This window comes from Quercus suber, unplaced genomic scaffold (assembly GCF_002906115.3).
Source record: "Quercus suber isolate HL8 unplaced genomic scaffold, Cork oak 2.0 scaffold_798, whole genome shotgun sequence".
NCBI lineage: Eukaryota > Viridiplantae > Streptophyta > Magnoliopsida > Fagales > Fagaceae > Quercus > Quercus suber.
In genome coordinates this window covers 68,638-86,537 of record NW_027070233.1, presented here as the reverse complement: position 1 = coordinate 86,537, position 17,900 = coordinate 68,638, and the positions used below count along the sequence as shown (strand labels likewise).

The window sequence follows — 17,900 nt, the reverse complement described above, 5'->3', positions numbered from 1 at the left end:
GGGAGGTGAACAGTCCCCCTAGATTTTTTTTTTTTTTTTAATATTAGTGTGTATATATATATATATTAATTTTAGCAATTTTATTCTATAAAATTACATTTTACCCCCTAACTAAACAAGTGAAACTAGGATTGTAAGCCACACGCTACGCTTTAAGTTGTGCCCAGCTGAAACCAAAGACTAGCCCAGGAGTTTTTGTGTTTCAATAAGAAATAGAAAGGCTCACCAACAATTAACAAATGTTCATTTAAACCTCAAGCCCATGTATCTCTTCCACGTGAATAAGCTAGCTCCCTATCAATTAGTTCTTTTCTTTGCTCCATCACGTATCTCCAGGTCCTTTTCATGTTGGCTTTAAATCAATAGGCCTGGACCTCTTTTCTTTAATTTTCTTTCTACTTGCTTAGCTAGTCTTGCTTTTATTTTCTTTACTTCATGCCCTCCAGTCCTTCAAGTTGGGTTAGCAACTGACTTAGCCCCACTTAGCATGTAAAGCCCTTATCACCTATTAAACAAAGATGATATATAATCATTTGCAAAATAGCTTAAAAGTATGGCAAAAAATGCAAATATGAGAGTATTTTATTATATATTAGAAATATTGAATGTAATTGTATTGTATTTCATGATGAAAGAATGTACATAGGTGCCTTTATATAGGAGGCATATATGTGCAGTACAAGTAAATATGTGTACCATACAAGTAACCTAACTGGGTCTAAAGCCCACAATATATTATACACGTTAACAGCCCCCCTCAAACTCAAGGTGGATGTGAGACCAACTTGAGGTTGTCAACCAAAGTACGAAGGCATCCCTTAGGATGTGAATTGGTGAAGATATCTGCAAGTTGATCTTTAGAGGAGACTGATATTAGCTTGAGAGCACCATGGACAAGATGAAAATGGATAAAATGACAATCGATCTCGATGTGTTTAGTCCGTTCATGGAAGACATCATTGTGAACAATATGAATAGCACTCTGGTTGTCACAATAAAGAGAAGTAGCAGAGAATGTAGACACACCAAGTCTTTGAGAAGCCATCGTAGCCAAAGGAGCTTAGATGTGGTATCAGCAAGGGCACGATATTCTGCGTCAGTATTGGAGCGGGCTACATGAGTTTGTTTCTTACTTCGCCAAGAAATTAGAGAAGAACCAAGAAGAAAGCAATAACCAGTGATGGATCTGCGATCAGTGGGATCTCCTGCCCAATCAACATTAGAAAATGCACGGAAAATAAGATGAGACTAAGCAGAATAAAAAAGACCATGGAAGAGAGTGCCCTTTAGATATCAAAAAATGCGCAGAACAGTAGCATAGTGAGTCGATCGTGGTGTAGACAAATACTGGCTCACCTGGTGAACAGCATAAGAAATGTCTGGATGAGTGACAATGAGATAAACTAAGCTACCAACCAAGCTTCTGTAAAGAGAGGGATTAGACAATGGTTTCCCCCCTGAAGGAGTCAGATGCGCATTAAGCTCAACTGGAGTGTCAACAGTCTTGCTATCAGTGAGTTCAGCTCGAGACAAGAGTTCAGAGGCATACTTGGCTTGAGTAATATAAAGTCCATCAGTAGAATAAGTGATTTCAAGACCCAAGAAGTAGCTGAGATGTCCAAGATCTTTCATCTCAAACTGTTGACTGAGAAGAGCCTTGAGTTCTTGAATGCCACTGAGGTCATCACCAATTATGATCATATCATCCATATATAGGAGAAGTAAAATAGTGCCTTTGTCAGTGCGACGAAGAAATAAGGCAGAATCATAATGACTGGCCATGTAACCCAAGCAAGAGATGGTAGAGCTGAATTTGACAAACCAAGCTCGTGGAGCTTATTTAAGGCCATAAAGTGCACGTCGAAGGTGACAAACCTTATTTGAGTCAACAGAGAGACTAGGAGTAGGTTGCATATACACTTCTTCACTTAAATCTCCATTAAGGAATGCATTTTTGACATCCATCTGAAAAATGTCCCATTTACTGGCAGCAGCAACAGCTAAGAGGACACGAACATATGAGATACGAGCAACCGGAGCAAAGATCTCTTCATAATCAATCCCATACTCTTGTGTGAAAACTTTTGCAACAAGACAAGTTTTGTAGCACTCAATGGACCCATCAGAGCGAGTCTTAATCTTGTAGATCCACTTACAACCAACCACAGATTTTCTAGGAGGAAGTGTCACCAAATTCCAAGTATGGTTTTTAGATAATGCATCAAGTTCCTCTTTCATTGCAATCTGCCATAAAGGGTCAATGGAAGCCTCATGATAGGTGTGAGGCTCGTGTAGCGTAGCAAGAGCAGTGTAACAATGATAGTCAAGTAAATGTGTAGGAATAGATCTTACCCGAGTTGAGTGACGAGGTGGAATGTCTTGTGCAAGATCTTCAGGCGGAGCAGGAGCAGGAGCAGGAGACCCAAGCTCAGGATTAGGGTTGGGTAGCTCATCTTCAACCTGTTCATCTTCCACCTATTTATTAAAGGGTGAACTAAGAAAGGGATCAGTGATATCTGGTGGTTGGACAGAGAAGTCTACAGCAACAGAATCAGGAGCAACTACAAGAGGATCAGGAGCAGCTACAGAAGGAATATATGCCTCATCTAAAAAAAGATCTAAGACAGAGGAAGAAGACAGGGAAGCAATGAAATGAGAGAGCTTGACAAAAAGGCGATATTCCCAAAAGACAACATTACGGGAGATACGAAGACGATGAAAGACAGGATCAATACACCTATACTCCTTTTGAGTTTCGCCATAGCCAAGAAAACAACAAAGTCTTGACCGAGGCTCAAGTTTGTTATGTTCATGTGGTTGAAGAAGAATGAAACAAGCAGAACCGAAAAAGCGAAGGTGGTGATAGTCTGGAGGTGACCCAAAAAGGCACTCATATGGAGTTTGATTTTGGATAACAGGACTCGGAATGCGATTAATAGTATAAACAGCATGAAGAGAAGCTTCACCCCAAAAAGGAGCAGGAACTTTGGCAAAGAGAAGAAGAGCACGAACAGTGTCCAGAATATGACGAAGTTTTCGTTCGGCTCTACCATTTTGCTGAGAGGCACCTGGACAAGTTAGTTGATGAACAGTGCCATAGGAATGCAAAATAACTTGGAAAGCATATTAAGTATATTCAAGAGTATTATCAGATCGAAAAATTTTGATGCGTCTGGAAAACTGAGTTTCAACCATTTTTACAAAATTAGAATATACTTCCAATAATTCAGAATAATGTTTCATATTAAAAATCCAGCTATAGCGAGAGTAATCATCAACAAAGACAACAAAATATCTAGACCCACCAATATTAGAGACAGAGGACGGCCCCCAAACATCAGAATGAATAAGGTCAAAGATATCAGTGGATATTGATTCACTAGTATTGAAAGACAAAGCTAGTTGTTTTCCTAACTGACATGAAACACAATTAAAATTTTCTGTAGACACTGAACCTAACAAACCTCTAGAAGCCAATTGTTGTACCCGAGAGGAATATGCGTGACCAAGTCAAGCATGCCAAAGTGCAAGGGAATGAGTGGAAGAAGCTGCAACAGCTGCAGCAACAGAAACAGGAGCAACAAGTGGAAGACGAAGGTTGTCCACGGGAAACATACGCCCAACTCTAGGACTGGTCCCAAGCTCCTGTCCCATCCTAGGATCCTACACAATACACCCAGAATAATCAAAGGTAATGCGATAACCCAACTCAGCTAATTATCCCACAAAAAATAAATTATAAGAAAGGTCAGGAACATTAAAGACTCCAGGAACCGAGAGGTTGGAGGTTGAAACTGAACCTATATTATGACCAGACATTGTGGAACCATTTGCTGTACGAATATTAAAATGGTGTGATGCAGGTTTAAGGTCAGAAAATAAAGACGAGTGAGGTGTCATGTGACTGCAACAAGCAAAATCCATAAGCCAAGATGAAGGAGGCATACTAGATAAAGCTAAGAGAGAAGAGGAATAAGATGCATTACCAACCATACGAATGACATTGGCGATGATATTTATAAGGTCATCTCTGGAAATGGAGAAAGTGGATCCAGAAGACTTAGACTATGTAGAGACAGAAGCCATTGGTTGGACACTCTTAGTGTTAGCAATAGTAGCAGCAGAAATTGAAACAGCTGATTTGTTGCGATGATAGCAAGTCTCAATATTGTGGCCAAAATGTTTGCAAAATTTGCATAAAGGTTTGAAGGATTGGCAGCGACGATTGTTGTAATAAGAAAAAGACCTGCACTTATTCTTCATTTAGAAGAAAAATATGCAAAAATGGACTGCAAAAATGAAACCTACGCAAAAAAACTAGGTAAGGAAAACTTGGACTAAAAAAAGTCAACTTTGAGAAAAGTCAACAGCCCAGTCAAAGTCAACGCGGTCAACGATGATGACGTGATCCCTTCTGAGTGCTGACGTAATCAACCTGACGTGTTGCTGACGCAAGCATTGAAGACGTCACTAGGGATGACATAGCGAAGATGATGACATCAGCAGACCGAGTCTAGCACGTGGAAGCGCGTGGAGGCACGTGACGGTGCGTGAAGAATATTGGCGGCGCGTGGACGCGTGTGCCATTAGCGCCGAGAATTATAGTGGCACGTGGAAGGTCTGATGAAGACGATATTTCATAGAAATTCAGATCGAAGAGATTACTTTTGATGTACTTAAGTCGCGGTGGAGGCAATGATGCTGCTCACAACAACGGCTGCAGATGACACCCAAGAAGACAAGACTGCTTAAGAGTAGCACACTAAAGGATTAGAGCAGTGGCTCTGATACTATGTTAAATATTAGCATTGATACACCATATTGAATATGCTAGTATGGATGCGGAAGCGAAAGCATAAAGTATAAAACACAATAACACGAGGGTTACATGGTTCAACCTAACAGCCTACATTCACGGAGGAAATCCTAAAGGGTTACATCGATAATATATTAGAGTGTAGTACAAATCCTATGTTACAATGAATCATAACATGTGTATATATAATATACTAAACCCTAGACTAATAGACTTCTAGTATAAGTAGCAGACTTGGCTTGCACATAAAGTAGAATTAGGCTTGGGCTTATGCTAATGGGCTAATATATTTCTAACACCCCCTCTCAAACTCAACATGGAAGCTTGATGAAATCTTGAGATTTGATAAGGTTGAGAAGATCCCTTGAATGAAGTTTGGCTCTATTACGGTATTTGAGGATGACAATGGTCTTGCAGTGTTGATGCGACTTCTAACGGTGGCATGACTATACCGGAGAGTTTTGACGGTAGTAGTAAGAAGCCAAAAAAGATGAACGCAGTGAAAAAAAACACTGAGGAAGACAAAGATTGCTCTTAAATATACCACAAGGACAGAAAACCATGGCCACAAGAAGATAGCTTTGATACCATGTTAGAAATACTAAATGTAATTGTATTGTATTTCATGATGAAAGAATGTACATAGGTGCCTTTATATAGGAGGCATATGTGTGCAGTACAAGTAAATATATTTGTAGTACAAATAAATATGTGTGCTATACAAGTAACCTAATTAGGCCTAAAGCCCACAATATATTATACACGTTAACATCATGCACATCAAACAACAACAACAACAACAACAACAACAAAAAAGAGGGTAAGAAGCAAACTTGCTGGGGCATAATAATGACCATTAGTGGGGGCAATTTCGTCCAAAATACACAAGAACTTTTGCTCATTGTTTTCCTTATGTTTTCTCTCCAATTTGGGGAAATTGAATTTTGGTGGGCCCAGAGAGAAAATAGCCAAGCCCCACCAATTTTCTCTACCCCTCCCCCTTCCAATCAAACACCATTCCTACACATTTTCTCTCCTATTTTACCCTCCTTTTTCCATCCTCAAAATTACTCCAACCATACGTTCTTAAGTTTTACAGATGCATCTATATTGATAGCCACTTAAAAGGGAAAAAATGAAATAATATTCACATACATTGTTATCTTCTTATTTGGGATCAAATTGCAAACTTTTATAAGTTTTACAGATGCATTTATATTGATAGCCACTTAAAGGGAAAAAAATGAAATAATATTCATGTACATTGTCATATTCTTACTTCAATTTCGTTTAAAATCTTTACTAGTACATCATCTACTAGTAGAATGGTTGTAACAAAATGACTACATATTTTTATGTATAAAAACTATTACACGTGCTATTATACACACTTTTACACACATAAAAAATAACTGAAACTATGACTTGAAATCATCATGACTTCAAATCACAATTTCAATTGTTCTTTTTTGTGTTTAAATGTGTGTATAATAAACACTACTCAAGTAAAAAGGTCTACATATATATTTTTCTGTGAAAAGAGCTTCAACTTAAAATAGTTGAACTATCGTAATGTTGAACTCAAACAAATACCTAGCTATGAAAGTGCTTTAATATACATACAATTCAAGTTGCAATTAGGCATGCGCTGGTTCATGACAATCAACACTTACCTAGCTATGAAAGTGCTTCAATATACATACAATTCAAGTTGCAATTAGGCATGCACTGGTTCATAACAGTCAACACTTACACTCGGTTTATTTCAGCATTAATGTTTTCTAGAATTTACTCATTTTTCAGAAAGCATTTTCTTGAAAACTATCTCATTTTCTAGTATTTGGTAATAACCTTGAAAATGAGCTTGAGAACGTTTTCTAGTATTTTCCATGCACAAATTTTTTATAACATTTCTTGTATAATTTAAAACATGTATAACTTGTGTATTGTGTAAACCCAACTAATGTAATCAATATAAATAAATAAACCAAGTATGAATTTCGTTTTCAAACTAAAATTTTGACAACACATACAATAAAAATTAGTTGTTCACTCATTTTGCTCATATATATGGACGGTAACGTACATAAAAATACACACACACACACATATAATCAACCATACTTCTCATAATTCAAAATATCTATAAGCCCCATTTCAAATAGTTTAGGATGCCACGTAGGCTAAATAGTTCAACCTACAAAATAATCTAATACAATTATTTTGATAAATTCCTAATTGCCAAATTGTCCAAATAGACACATCCAAATTCTAACAAAATGCATCTACAAATATTTTAAAGCCATTATCTATGGAGCTTGTCATTTTTCAACATGAATGACCTAGCTTGCTTTTCATTCCCATTCAAATGGTCAAATGTAGACACAAGCATAGTTTCCTCAACCCTGCCCATCTTCATAACTCGTCCTTCTTCAAACCTATCCATCTTCATAACCCATTCATCCTCAACCTTACCAAGTTTTGTAGGCAAATCTTGGTAAACAGCAACTTCAATCATAGTAGCATGACTTCATTTCCTGTGAGACCTTGTTTCATTTATGGCAACATGCGAGGGATCAACTTGCTTCTTTTTGGATAAGCCATCAACATCACCGTCAACATCAGTTATCCAATGCTTCTACACCTATATCACCAACTCCCTTGGAAAAAGCTATAGCAGCCATATCCTTACCCCACAACCAAACTCATCTCATCAAACATCTCAATTTTCTTCTTCAGAAATTGTGCATGATTGGGATGTGCCTATGTTAAGGAGGGGGAAATAAACAATAAAAAAAAAAAGTCAAAAACTAATATGAGAGAAATAAGAATAGTGAAAAGATTTGAACTTAATTTACAATGATACAAACTAAAAGTTTCTACCAATAAAAAAAAAAAAAAAAAAAAAAACACTCAAATTCTAAGCAAAATAATAATAAAATTTACAAGCTGTGTGAGGCACCAAAACCTCACCGCAACCATTATATAAAATATATATATATATATATATTTTTTTTTTTTTTTTGTCTCCTCTATCTCTTACTTTAATTTCACAGTTTCAAAGTATGAATTTTTGCTATATCCAAAATTTTAATACCTAGAAGAATAGCGAAAGAAATGTTGAAAAGGAAGCAAAAATGTAATTTCTAAGTATATTTATACCCTTAACACTTCTAGATTTTTATTATTTTCATAAGTATTTTGAACAATCAAATTAGATGTCTAAACTTTTGGTCTTTTGATTAATCTCTTACTTTGATTGTGAGTAACTCCGGATGGGCTAATTTTGTTTCATTGTTTTAAAAAATTAATATATAAAATAAATATTTGTAGTTAATTAAATTGTGGAGAATCCTAAATGTAATAAGGAGTCCGGGGAATTCTAAACAAACTCATATCAAGATAGATTTGCAATCTTCCTTCAGATCCTCCTTTAAGAAGAAATTTTTTTTACTACTATCCTAATGATGGAGATCAAGTGTGAAGAACATATCTACAATGTGGACCTTGTCAACTAGTTGACCATGCTTTTCCACAAAAAGAATTTGAAAAATAAAGTGTTGATTTATTCAACATTTTTTTTTTGGCTAAATGATTTAATTCAACATGGTTCAATTAATATAAGGATCAATATTTTTATTATTTTCTTTTAATGTTGCCTCCCCGAAGCTGAAATTTGGCTCTGCCACTGATCTAAACCCACTTTTCCTGTTACAAAGTTCTACAATAATAGTCCAATTTTTTGAGTGTTTTAAAGCATTGTTCTACATGCTTTGGTGTACATTCAATGACAAATTTCTCACCAATTGCTTTAGCTGCTTTAGCATATGATGCCTTTGTAAATATGTTGAATTTCTTATTTCCATGAAAAGCCTCATCTACAAGTATCTCAAGTAACAAATTCTACATGGGTGTGACCACCTAAAGTTGATCTTGGCATCCTTGTCCTTCTCTGAGTTTTTTTTTTTTTTTTTTTTTTTTTTGGTTTCCCATTGCTATTATATTTTAGTACAATGATAGTCGCAAGAAAAATGAGGCAAAATCACCTCATTGAATTAGTTATTGCATTCAAGCAATTAACTCTTACATAGACAAAACTACCATTAAGTTTTGCATCTCATATTTTTCAAGAACATTGAAGATCACCTAAGAGCATCTTTATCAGCTGTGCCAAATGCTAAATATTTGGCACATTTGGCACACCAAACACCATTTAACCTCATTTATCAGATATGCCATATCTCATTTTTTTTGCAACATGCTACAGTAACATCATAAATTTGCCACGGTACAGAACCAATGTGACAAATGAATTTATTCTTTTTTATTCTTCTTTCTCTCTCATTCTTTCACCTTCTCCTTCAGCTCTCACCACCTCCATCTCCACTCTCTCTTCACCGATTCCCTCACCGGTTCCCTTCACCGATTCCCCGACCCAACAAATCTTAGAAACCCAATGACCATCGACCACAATCAAAACCCACAAACCAGCAAAACAATGGAATCAGCAAAAACCACAAATCCAGCAAAATAATGGCGTCAACAAAACCATAAAAACCATCAACCATACAAACCCAGAACCAGCAACCACAGACCACATGCATCAACAAATTCACAAACATTTCAAACCCACAAAATCTTCATCACATCTCCTCTATGGCTTTTTGACAATCTGCCACCGACCAACCCACAACAGACCCAAACCAACAATCCAAACCAAAACCTACAAAACTCTAACACACCCATAAAGAACCCATATCCTCTATCACCGATCGATCCAAATCAAACCGATCCACTACAAAACCCACAACCATGGGGCCACCACAAAGGTGAAATCAGTGAACCTACCACCACAATGCCACCAGACAGACGAAGAGAGAATTAGAGGTTATGGACTGAAAGGTCAGAGGAAAAGAGAGAAATTATAAATCAAAGAGAGGCGAGAGGGTCAGAGAGAGAGAGAAGTGAAGAAAAAGAAAACATTTGACGGTTCTGAGATTTGTTGTGTTTTTTTTTTTTTTTTTTTTTTTTGAGGTGGCGTTGGTGGATATCGGTTGTGCCGGTGGTGGCTGTCGATGTTGTCGCGCAGTGATTATTGGTGGCCATTGTTGCGGTAGTATGGTTGTGTCGTTGTTGTTGTTGACGATGAGTATGAGGATGATAGGGAGTAATTAATATATTATTTTAATGGGTAGTAAATATTATTTTAATGTATATAATTGAAGTATAGAATATCTGATAAATGGTATGTTATAAAATAATGTGGCAAAATAATAAAATAGGATTTTAGTGTGGCAAAATGGCATAATTTTTGCCACATCTGATGCAGATGCTCTACATCTAGAGGCTTGTAATTTCAAATTGCATTTCCAACATTTCCGTGTAAAAGAAGGTTCACAACAAAGTTTAATTATGAGGCTAAAGCCTCCATGAACTCTGCATCATTTGCCATAGCCTGCAATGTCTCTGGTGAAAGACAAGCTTCAAAATCCGTGCTTCCTTCTTCTATCCCAGGAAACACTGTTAACTTTCCATCATACTTATTGCTAACACCAGCCAAAGTCTTACCATACACATTGAATCGTTGCGAGCTTCCAGTGATCATTGCATTACTTGTTACGGCACTAAATTTAAATATCTTTGGGGAGTTTACCCAGTCCTCTATATACTTCACTTCTTCTGCTGTTTGAGTAGCAATTGCCTTATTTATTTGCCAAGCCACCCAGCCTAGTCCATGTTCAAGAAGATTGTCTACGGTATTTGTTATGTTCCATATAAAACTGCATTTCCTACGTACTCAGCTGGCAATGGTGGTTGTATTCTTTGCCTCACTCCCACAAGTAAACGGTAATGAACCTCTTGATTGTCCTTGTAATGCCGGCTGTGAACCACAGCTCGCCAAAGATGACCCATTACTGCTCGAAGGGACGAGATGGTGGTGGTGCCCATTTCAGCATTGGCTTTTGCTTTGAGTTGTGCGATTTTCTCCTTGGAAAAATGAAAAACTTTTTGTTTTGAGAGGTGTAGGAAAGGACCTCTCAATCTCTCATCAGAGATTTCATTCTGATGGAAAGGAATATGAAGTGGGAAATCGATAATACCATCAAAATAACAACGTTGGAAAATTAGAGGAGATTGTGACGTGGGATCAATAATATTTCCTCTAGATATTTCAGACTAAGTGTTAAAGAAATGCCAAAATGGACTACCATCGACTACACAATGGTTTAAAGTGCAGCCGATGAAAATACCATCAACAAGCTCAGTTACCTGCACAGCTAAAAATGGCTTGGAAATGCCTTGGTAGTTCAATACGCCATTCATCAGAAAGGAGTTGACAATGTCTGGAACATATATGGGATCAGGGATATCTGCCACAGTAACATCATCAGCCACCGCTTGAACAAATTGGGCTCCAAGGTTATTGAAGTCAACAAAGAAAGAGGTGGTCTTGCCATCATCGTTTTCTACCATGACAAGGCGACCAGCAAGAGGGTAGAATATATCTAATGTGCGAGACAGAGAGTTTTTAGGTGATCAATCACACTGCTAGCTTGGTGTTCTTTTTCTTGTGAAGGTGTAGGTTTGAAGAAATGGAGACCCTTTTGAATATGATCAACTAAGAGCAGCTGGAGATCCACGGAGTTAAGTCAATCCTTCGAGTTAACTCTTTGGGACTCGCTGCTGCCTGAATGGTACTGATGGATATGAAGCGAATGTGTGTCATCTCTGCTTCAAACTACTGCTACTAGATGAGTGCAAGGAGCTTTATGATACCGTATGAAAATTATCTGTGAAATAGACATGGTTCAAAATATGTGTGTGAAATAAACAATACTCTAACCGTAACCGTATGTTATGTTTAGTTCTCCCAGAATAGAAAGAAAAAGGACAATTATGCACGGCCTATTACACACAATATACACAATTTTCAATTTTTATACAGAAATCATAATTTAAAATCATAATTTTAATTCAAAAAATAAATCATGTGATCGGGTAAAAAATGCCAAACTGTCCTCGACAATGTTAACATCATTGCCAAATTTGTGAAGGCCAACATGTACGTAGCCAATGTCTTGTCTTGTATCCATCATGTGAACACTGAGATCATGTCTAGTCTTTTTGCTCTCATAATTTTTTGCATGTGCGTTGGTTACCATGTTTGCCTGAATTGCTGTCTTCCATCTTTTCTTTTTGATAAAATTCATTAACTTACCTTGATATTTGAGATAATGCCAATTAGGTTTGGATCATTTCAAAATTGATCAATTTGGTCTTTATAACCAACTTAGTCTCTAAGACAAAGAACAAAAAAATTCACATATTAAACATTTAATTTTTTTTCAATTACCTCACAATCATTAGGCTAACATTCGGATGTCATAATTATTGCCAAATAATTTGGAACTCCACGTTAGGGAGAATCGCAGTCACAACAGTATGGTTAAAGGTGTGTTTGGTTGAAGGTAGAACAGGACAGATAAAAAATAAAAGTGAGAAAATATGAGAAAAAATAGGTGTGGGTGTTGTTTAGTAAATAGGGAAAGAGAAAAATTTTGAGTAGGACTAAGCATTTTTCGCCCAAACCGTCTGCCACTCCGAAATGAAGAGAAAACAAGCTTTTTCACGCCTATTGTTGGTGAATGACAAAAGTGCCATCACCAACTTTTTGTCTTCTTATTTCTATTTTTCCCTTTTTTTTTTTTTCTTCCATTTCTTATAAACAAACGTTGGTTTTGGGCCTTTTTCTTTTTTCTTTTTTGGGTGCTCATCTCACTTTTTTTTCTTTTCTTTTTCTTTTTCTTTTTCCTTTANTTTCTTTTTCTTTTTCTTTTTCCTTTATCTCTTTTTTTTTTTTTTGGCATTTGCTTATTTTATAAATAAAAAAAAAATATTAAAGTGTCCCTATAAAATTTTTTAATTAAAAAATGTGTTACTTTTTGTTTATATATTTAGTAAAGATATAATGATAAATTTATATCAACTTCATTTTTTATTCTCTTATTTTTCATCTCAACCAAACAAAAAAAAATCTCATCGCTCCACCTTTCCACCTCTCCAATCAAACACAAATGAAAGAAATCGAGACTGTTTGGATTTGTTGTTTCCATAACTCATAACTCTGTTTTCATTACTCATAACTCAAAATATGTGAGTCCCACCAAAAAAAAAAAAAAAAAAATCTGTTTGGATTTGTTTCCAGTTTTTGTTTCCATCACTCAATTATCTGATTTTGAGTGATGAGTTATGGAAACTAAAAACACATTTTAAGTGTTTTCAGTTTCCAAAACTCAGTTTCCAATAACATTTTCGCAATTAAACACACAGTAAGCGACCTACGGTCAGATAAGTCACGTCCTTGCTTTTATTTTATTTTATTTCTCTCCTTTCTTCTTCAAAGACTCACTCAACTCAACGGCTTTTTTGGATTTCATGTTTTCTTCTTCTTTCTTTTTCTTTCTTTCTTCTTCACAGACTCACCCCAACGGCCTTGTTTTTTCTTCTTCATTCTTTTTTCTTTCTTTTCTTCTTCACAGAAACATGTGGGTAACTTTATCCAAAAAAAAAATCATTGGTACCGATTTCTCAAACCTAGAAAATCAATCCCATAAAAACATGATACCGATCATACACACTAACCAACAAACACAAACCCACAAACATGTTAATCCACACAATAAATCTAAAAATGTATTCTCCAAACACAAACAAAACCCACAAGTAAGAAATGAAAGAAAGGAAAAGGGTGGAGATCGACGCTGTTTGGACTTCGAGTGGATATCGGAGTCGCACGTGACGTAAAGCACCGCCGCATCGCGTCGACCTTGCATGTGACGGACACCGGAGCTTGCTTTCTGTGCTTTGCTCTCTGCTTTAATTAGGGCTGTCCAAGGGTCGGGCGGGTCAGGTTTTTGCCCAACCCGCAACCGACCCATAACAGTAACGAATTCGTCAATTCGGATCGCCGGCAGGTGGTGGTCAGTTTCGGATGAAACCAATCTCACCGGAATCCTTCGAAACGCGACGAGATCTCGCCAGATCTGGCAAGATCTTGCCAGATCCATCCAAGATCCGGTGAGATCCTATCGAATCCAGCGAGATTTTTGCCAAATTGTGATGATAAATCACTAGTTTGGCCAGATCCGGTGTTTATTGTGCTAAAAATCGACGGATTTAAGTGAAAAAGGGGTCGAAATCTAGAAAAAAAGGGTCGGAATCTAGAAAAAAAGGGTCAGAATCTGGAAAAAATAGCCGGAATTTGGGAAAAAATGACCGCAATCTAGAAAAAATGGTCGAATATTGAATGGACTTCAATTCAAGTCGGGTTTCACGGTTTTTGAACTGAAAAACCGATAACTGACCCGCTAGGTGTCGGGTTAGCATAGTTGAAAACTGATTCCAACCGCTGGAGTCATCGGATCGGGTCAGATGGCGGCAATCGGACGGGTTGGGCGGGTCGCCAATTTGCCTGGACACCCCTAGCTTTAATTTTTTGAGCTTTGATTTTTTTGGAGCTAATAAGAGAGGAAGAGAATGGTGGGAGAGGCACTCTGTTGAAGGGGTAAAAGGCAGAGGCACTCTGTTGAAATAACAAAAAGTCTGGCACTCAGCTCAGGCATGGGACCCACAAAAAGGTTGAAATATTTGAGTAATGTGAACTGAAAACAGTGTCCAAACGGGCAGGGTTAGGACAATTGGGGGACCCTTAAAGCATTAGCGTCAACTCTTCTTAAAGATTTAGCATTTTACACATTAAAAGCTACTTTATCTACAAACACACCATTTTTACAACTAACTCTATGTCACCATCAACTCCCTCCCTCCCTCCCTCCCTCCCTCCCTCCACAAACTCAAATCCAACACCAATAGAAATCCACCACCACCACCACCAAAATTGCAACTCACCATCACAAGCCTACACAAAACCCAAATCAAATCAAAACCCATTACAAAACCTAAACAATAAAAATAAAAAATAAAAAAACTCCATTACCAATCTAAGAAATTCACTGCGAAGCAAAGTGGCCATGGAGAAAACCACACATCAAAAGCAACCACACCCAAAACTCACATCCAATTTCTCTTTGAGATTAACCCAAACCCCAAACCCAAATCATACATCCAAACCCTCAAACCAAATCAAGGAACCCAAACTCACGGACCTAAAATAAACCCCCAAAAAATTCATTCTTTTCAAACCCTAAACAACCACACCCATTCCAACAAATCCCCAAACCCACAAACAATGGAAAAGGAGATTTTTAACCAAAAACAAATCTAAAAAATAAGAGAAAAGGGATTTATAAGGAAGAGAGAGAGAGGGGATAACAACCACCTCGGTGATGGTGTTGGCCATATGGCTTAGGCCATGGCTGGGCTTGTGCAAGAAGAGAGAGAAGCCAATGAGGATAGAGTCTTAAAGGCTCACTCACGGTGGTCATTGTGGTGGAGCCATGGAGGTTTGATATAGAGAGATGGAGAATCACTACCGTGATAGTGGTGGTGTTTGGTGGTCCGTGGTGACCATTGGTGATGGCCGATGTGAGGCCAAGCTTTTGGAACTCATCCATGGAAGCTTCGGCTATGGAGTTTCAAGAGAAGAAAGAGAGAGTCAGTACTCAGTAGAGAGGAGAGAAATGAAGGCCTATGCTACACAAAGTCCTCTAGAATTGATTAAGCAATTTTGTAAGCAAGAATGACAATTGCTGTTCTTTATTCTGTTCAAAAAACTACATTCCGGTCTAACTTCGGCTGTAATATTAGTCATCCCATGAATCAAGTTTTAGAATCAAATGTAAAGTAACGTATAGATTCACAAAATATCTGGCCATTTATGTTGTTTTTCATTTGTAAATAACCATGGTCACTCATAAAACCAATGGAAGTCGCTCCAGCCTACAAACGCAAGATATATATACTATTTTCAGCATTCTCATTCTCTCATTATCATACAGTATAACCAATTGAAGAAAATGGAAATGACAGATTGTACACAGGTTCTAGTTTTTTTTTTTTTTTTTTTTTTGGGGTGGGGGGGTGCTAAAGACAGGTTCTAATTAGCAAAAAGAAAGTGCTCATAAATTTATCATTAACGCATCTAAAATTGTCTACTAATATCTTACCACATTGGTTAGTATGGTAAGACTGCCTATCTTGATGGCTTTTTTTTACATAAAGGCTACATACTTGATACCTCAACACAACATAACCCCGTTACATTTGCGCAGCCAGATGAGGCATCTCAATCTGACATCTGTTGTATGCTTCACAAGCTTCGGGCAACCTTTTCATACAAATCGCGAGGCCAATTCCTTTTCAAGTTATTAGCAATAAAGCTTGCAATCTGCAAAGACAAAAAGATAACATCAAGTATACCTCAATGATTTTCTTTCAACTTTTATAATACCAAGTTGATATGGCAATCCTATCAACCTTGTATTATAAAAGTTGAAAGCAAATGGGATGCTGAAAGTACTTATTTAGGTATACTTGACGACATGATCACATCAAGAATACCTAAACAATTACTTCAGCATCCCATTTGCTTTCAACTTTATAATGCTTGAGCGTCAAATTTTAAGCTATGCAGAGACTATAAGAAAAAAATAGTTGCAGATCACGACTGAGAGAATAATGGAAGGAAAACAGAAGAATTTTAGTAACTTATTTTAAGATACCTTAGCCCTCAAGGCACGAAGTGATCCATCAGAATCTGTTACATTGTCCAGGCAAGTAAGCGCAACCTTCAGAAGGTCTGGAACACAATCTTGAACATGAGGTGATAAATTCTGGAACACATCAATGGTAGCATCCGGTGCTCGTGGATCTAATGGAAGAAATGGAAGTTTAGCAACCTCCCTCAAAGCATCTAGATGATGGCCCAATCTTGCCAACTTGTGGATGGACAATATTGCCTCAAGTTGTCTTAACACGGTTTGTTGCGCTAAAACATGCTCTCTCTCTTGAGGACTGCACAGTTAACTCAAGTATCTTTAGGGGAAAAGTTACATAGAATGGAGAGCATATAAAATGTAAAACATATTATAAATACATTATGGAAATCATTGACAACGGCAGTTAACAGCCCAAGAGGACCAAGACCATAGTTAAAGATTCACAATCATTGGTGATCAATTTTGACTTTTGAAAACAACAACAAATGTCCCAGTAACTAAGCACTGCCCAATTGAAGCATAAAAACAACAAAAAGCCTTGTAACTAGTTGCTACAGCGCATGCGCGCAGGGGGAGGGGGTGGGTTGTGTGTTGTGCAAAGAAGCCAGTAGCAGCAACATAAGTCACCAATAGTTTCTGACATACATTCTAAACAAAATTGTGTGGAATAACTTAAGCGGAGGTATTAAAAATTAAAACAAAACAACTTTGTCAGAAAATTGTACACTTCAAGGTATTTCAAAGAAGATTAAGAATGTAATTTCAAAATTCACTGTGATGATGAATAATTTGCTAACTATAAATTTATACCAGATAAACTGAGTTACACCAAATTAAACTCAACTAAGCATGAATCCCAATTACTTTGGGCCAGCTTGAGTTTTGACATTCATTTGCTTATAAATTAAACCAGGATGTAGTTAATGACTCTATACTATAATGACTTGAAAAAAAAATTCATAATTTTAGGAATAATAAAATTCACACATACTCCAGAATATGAGCTTTTCAATTAAAGCCTCAATGTGTCAGAAGGTTTGTCTTGCTTGAAATTTTCTTCTACTAACGTTTATGATTGAACTTAGGTTACAATAATAGAAGAACTACGACCAAAACTAGCTAAAAACATACATGAAAAGTACATTTTGAAAATGCTGAGTATTGGAATAACCTGACTTCAGGATAATATCTGTATGTCTCCAGTATTTCATTGCCTGAATGAATGAGGCCAGCAGTCTGGCTCTCACCATCTAATCTACCACGTGAGAGGGCGCATATTGCTTCAGAGAGGCACTTATTGATAGTATCCAGTGCCATTGAAAATGCCCCAACTCTCTTCTGAATTTCTATTGACTGAAGTTCAATGATAAAATAAAGGGACAAAACATAAGGTTAAACACTGAAAA

The 17,900-nt window shown here is 37.0% G+C and overlaps 2 protein-coding genes and 1 pseudogene across 2 annotated transcripts; all 3 read right to left on the bottom strand.

Moving 5' to 3' along the window:
- Nucleotides 1–1,145: 1,145 nt before the first annotated feature.
- LOC136064914 (uncharacterized mitochondrial protein AtMg00810-like) lies at nucleotides 1,146–1,710 on the bottom strand. The gene is made up of 3 exons (XM_065767369.1): nucleotides 1,550–1,710; nucleotides 1,357–1,423; nucleotides 1,146–1,205 (listed from the first exon to the last, which is right to left on the bottom strand). The coding sequence occupies exons 1-3, from the start codon at nucleotides 1,708–1,710 to the stop codon at nucleotides 1,146–1,148; spliced, it is 288 nt and encodes a 95-aa protein (XP_065623441.1).
- Nucleotides 1,711–10,161: 8,451 nt separating this feature from the next.
- Nucleotides 10,162–11,543, bottom strand: LOC112027290 (uncharacterized acetyltransferase At3g50280-like; annotated as a pseudogene).
- A 4,088-nt stretch (nucleotides 11,544–15,631) lies between these two features.
- Nucleotides 15,632–17,869, bottom strand: LOC112027291 (nuclear pore complex protein NUP93A). Its single transcript, XM_065767374.1, has 3 exons — nucleotides 17,666–17,869; nucleotides 16,498–16,789; nucleotides 15,632–16,163 (listed from the first exon to the last, which is right to left on the bottom strand). The coding sequence occupies exons 1-3, from the start codon at nucleotides 17,809–17,811 to the stop codon at nucleotides 16,086–16,088; spliced, it is 516 nt and encodes a 171-aa protein (XP_065623446.1). The 5' UTR covers nucleotides 17,812–17,869; the 3' UTR covers nucleotides 15,632–16,085.
- Nucleotides 17,870–17,900: the final 31 nt, after the last annotated feature.

Excerpts from the sequence above, each read along its gene's own strand:
- LOC136064914 (XM_065767369.1), bottom strand. The coding sequence starts at position 1,710 with ATGGATGATATGATCATAATTGGTGATGACCTCAGTGGCATTCAAGAA. Across the intron at positions 1,424-1,549 it reads CTTTATATTACTCAAGCCAA|AAGCTTGGTTGGTAGCTTAG; the intron begins GTATGCCTCTGA and ends CTCTCTTTACAG. Across the intron at positions 1,206-1,356 it reads TTTCTTATGCTGTTCACCAG|GAGATCCCACTGATCGCAGA; the intron begins GTGAGCCAGTAT and ends TTGATTGGGCAG.
- LOC112027291 (XM_065767374.1), bottom strand. The coding sequence starts at position 17,811 with ATGGCACTGGATACTATCAATAAGTGCCTCTCTGAAGCAATATGCGCC. Across the intron at positions 16,790-17,665 it reads AGATATTATCCTGAAGTCAG|TCCTCAAGAGAGAGAGCATG; the intron begins GTTATTCCAATA and ends TTAACTGTGCAG. Across the intron at positions 16,164-16,497 it reads TTCGTGCCTTGAGGGCTAAG|ATTGCAAGCTTTATTGCTAA; the intron begins GTATCTTAAAAT and ends TTGTCTTTGCAG.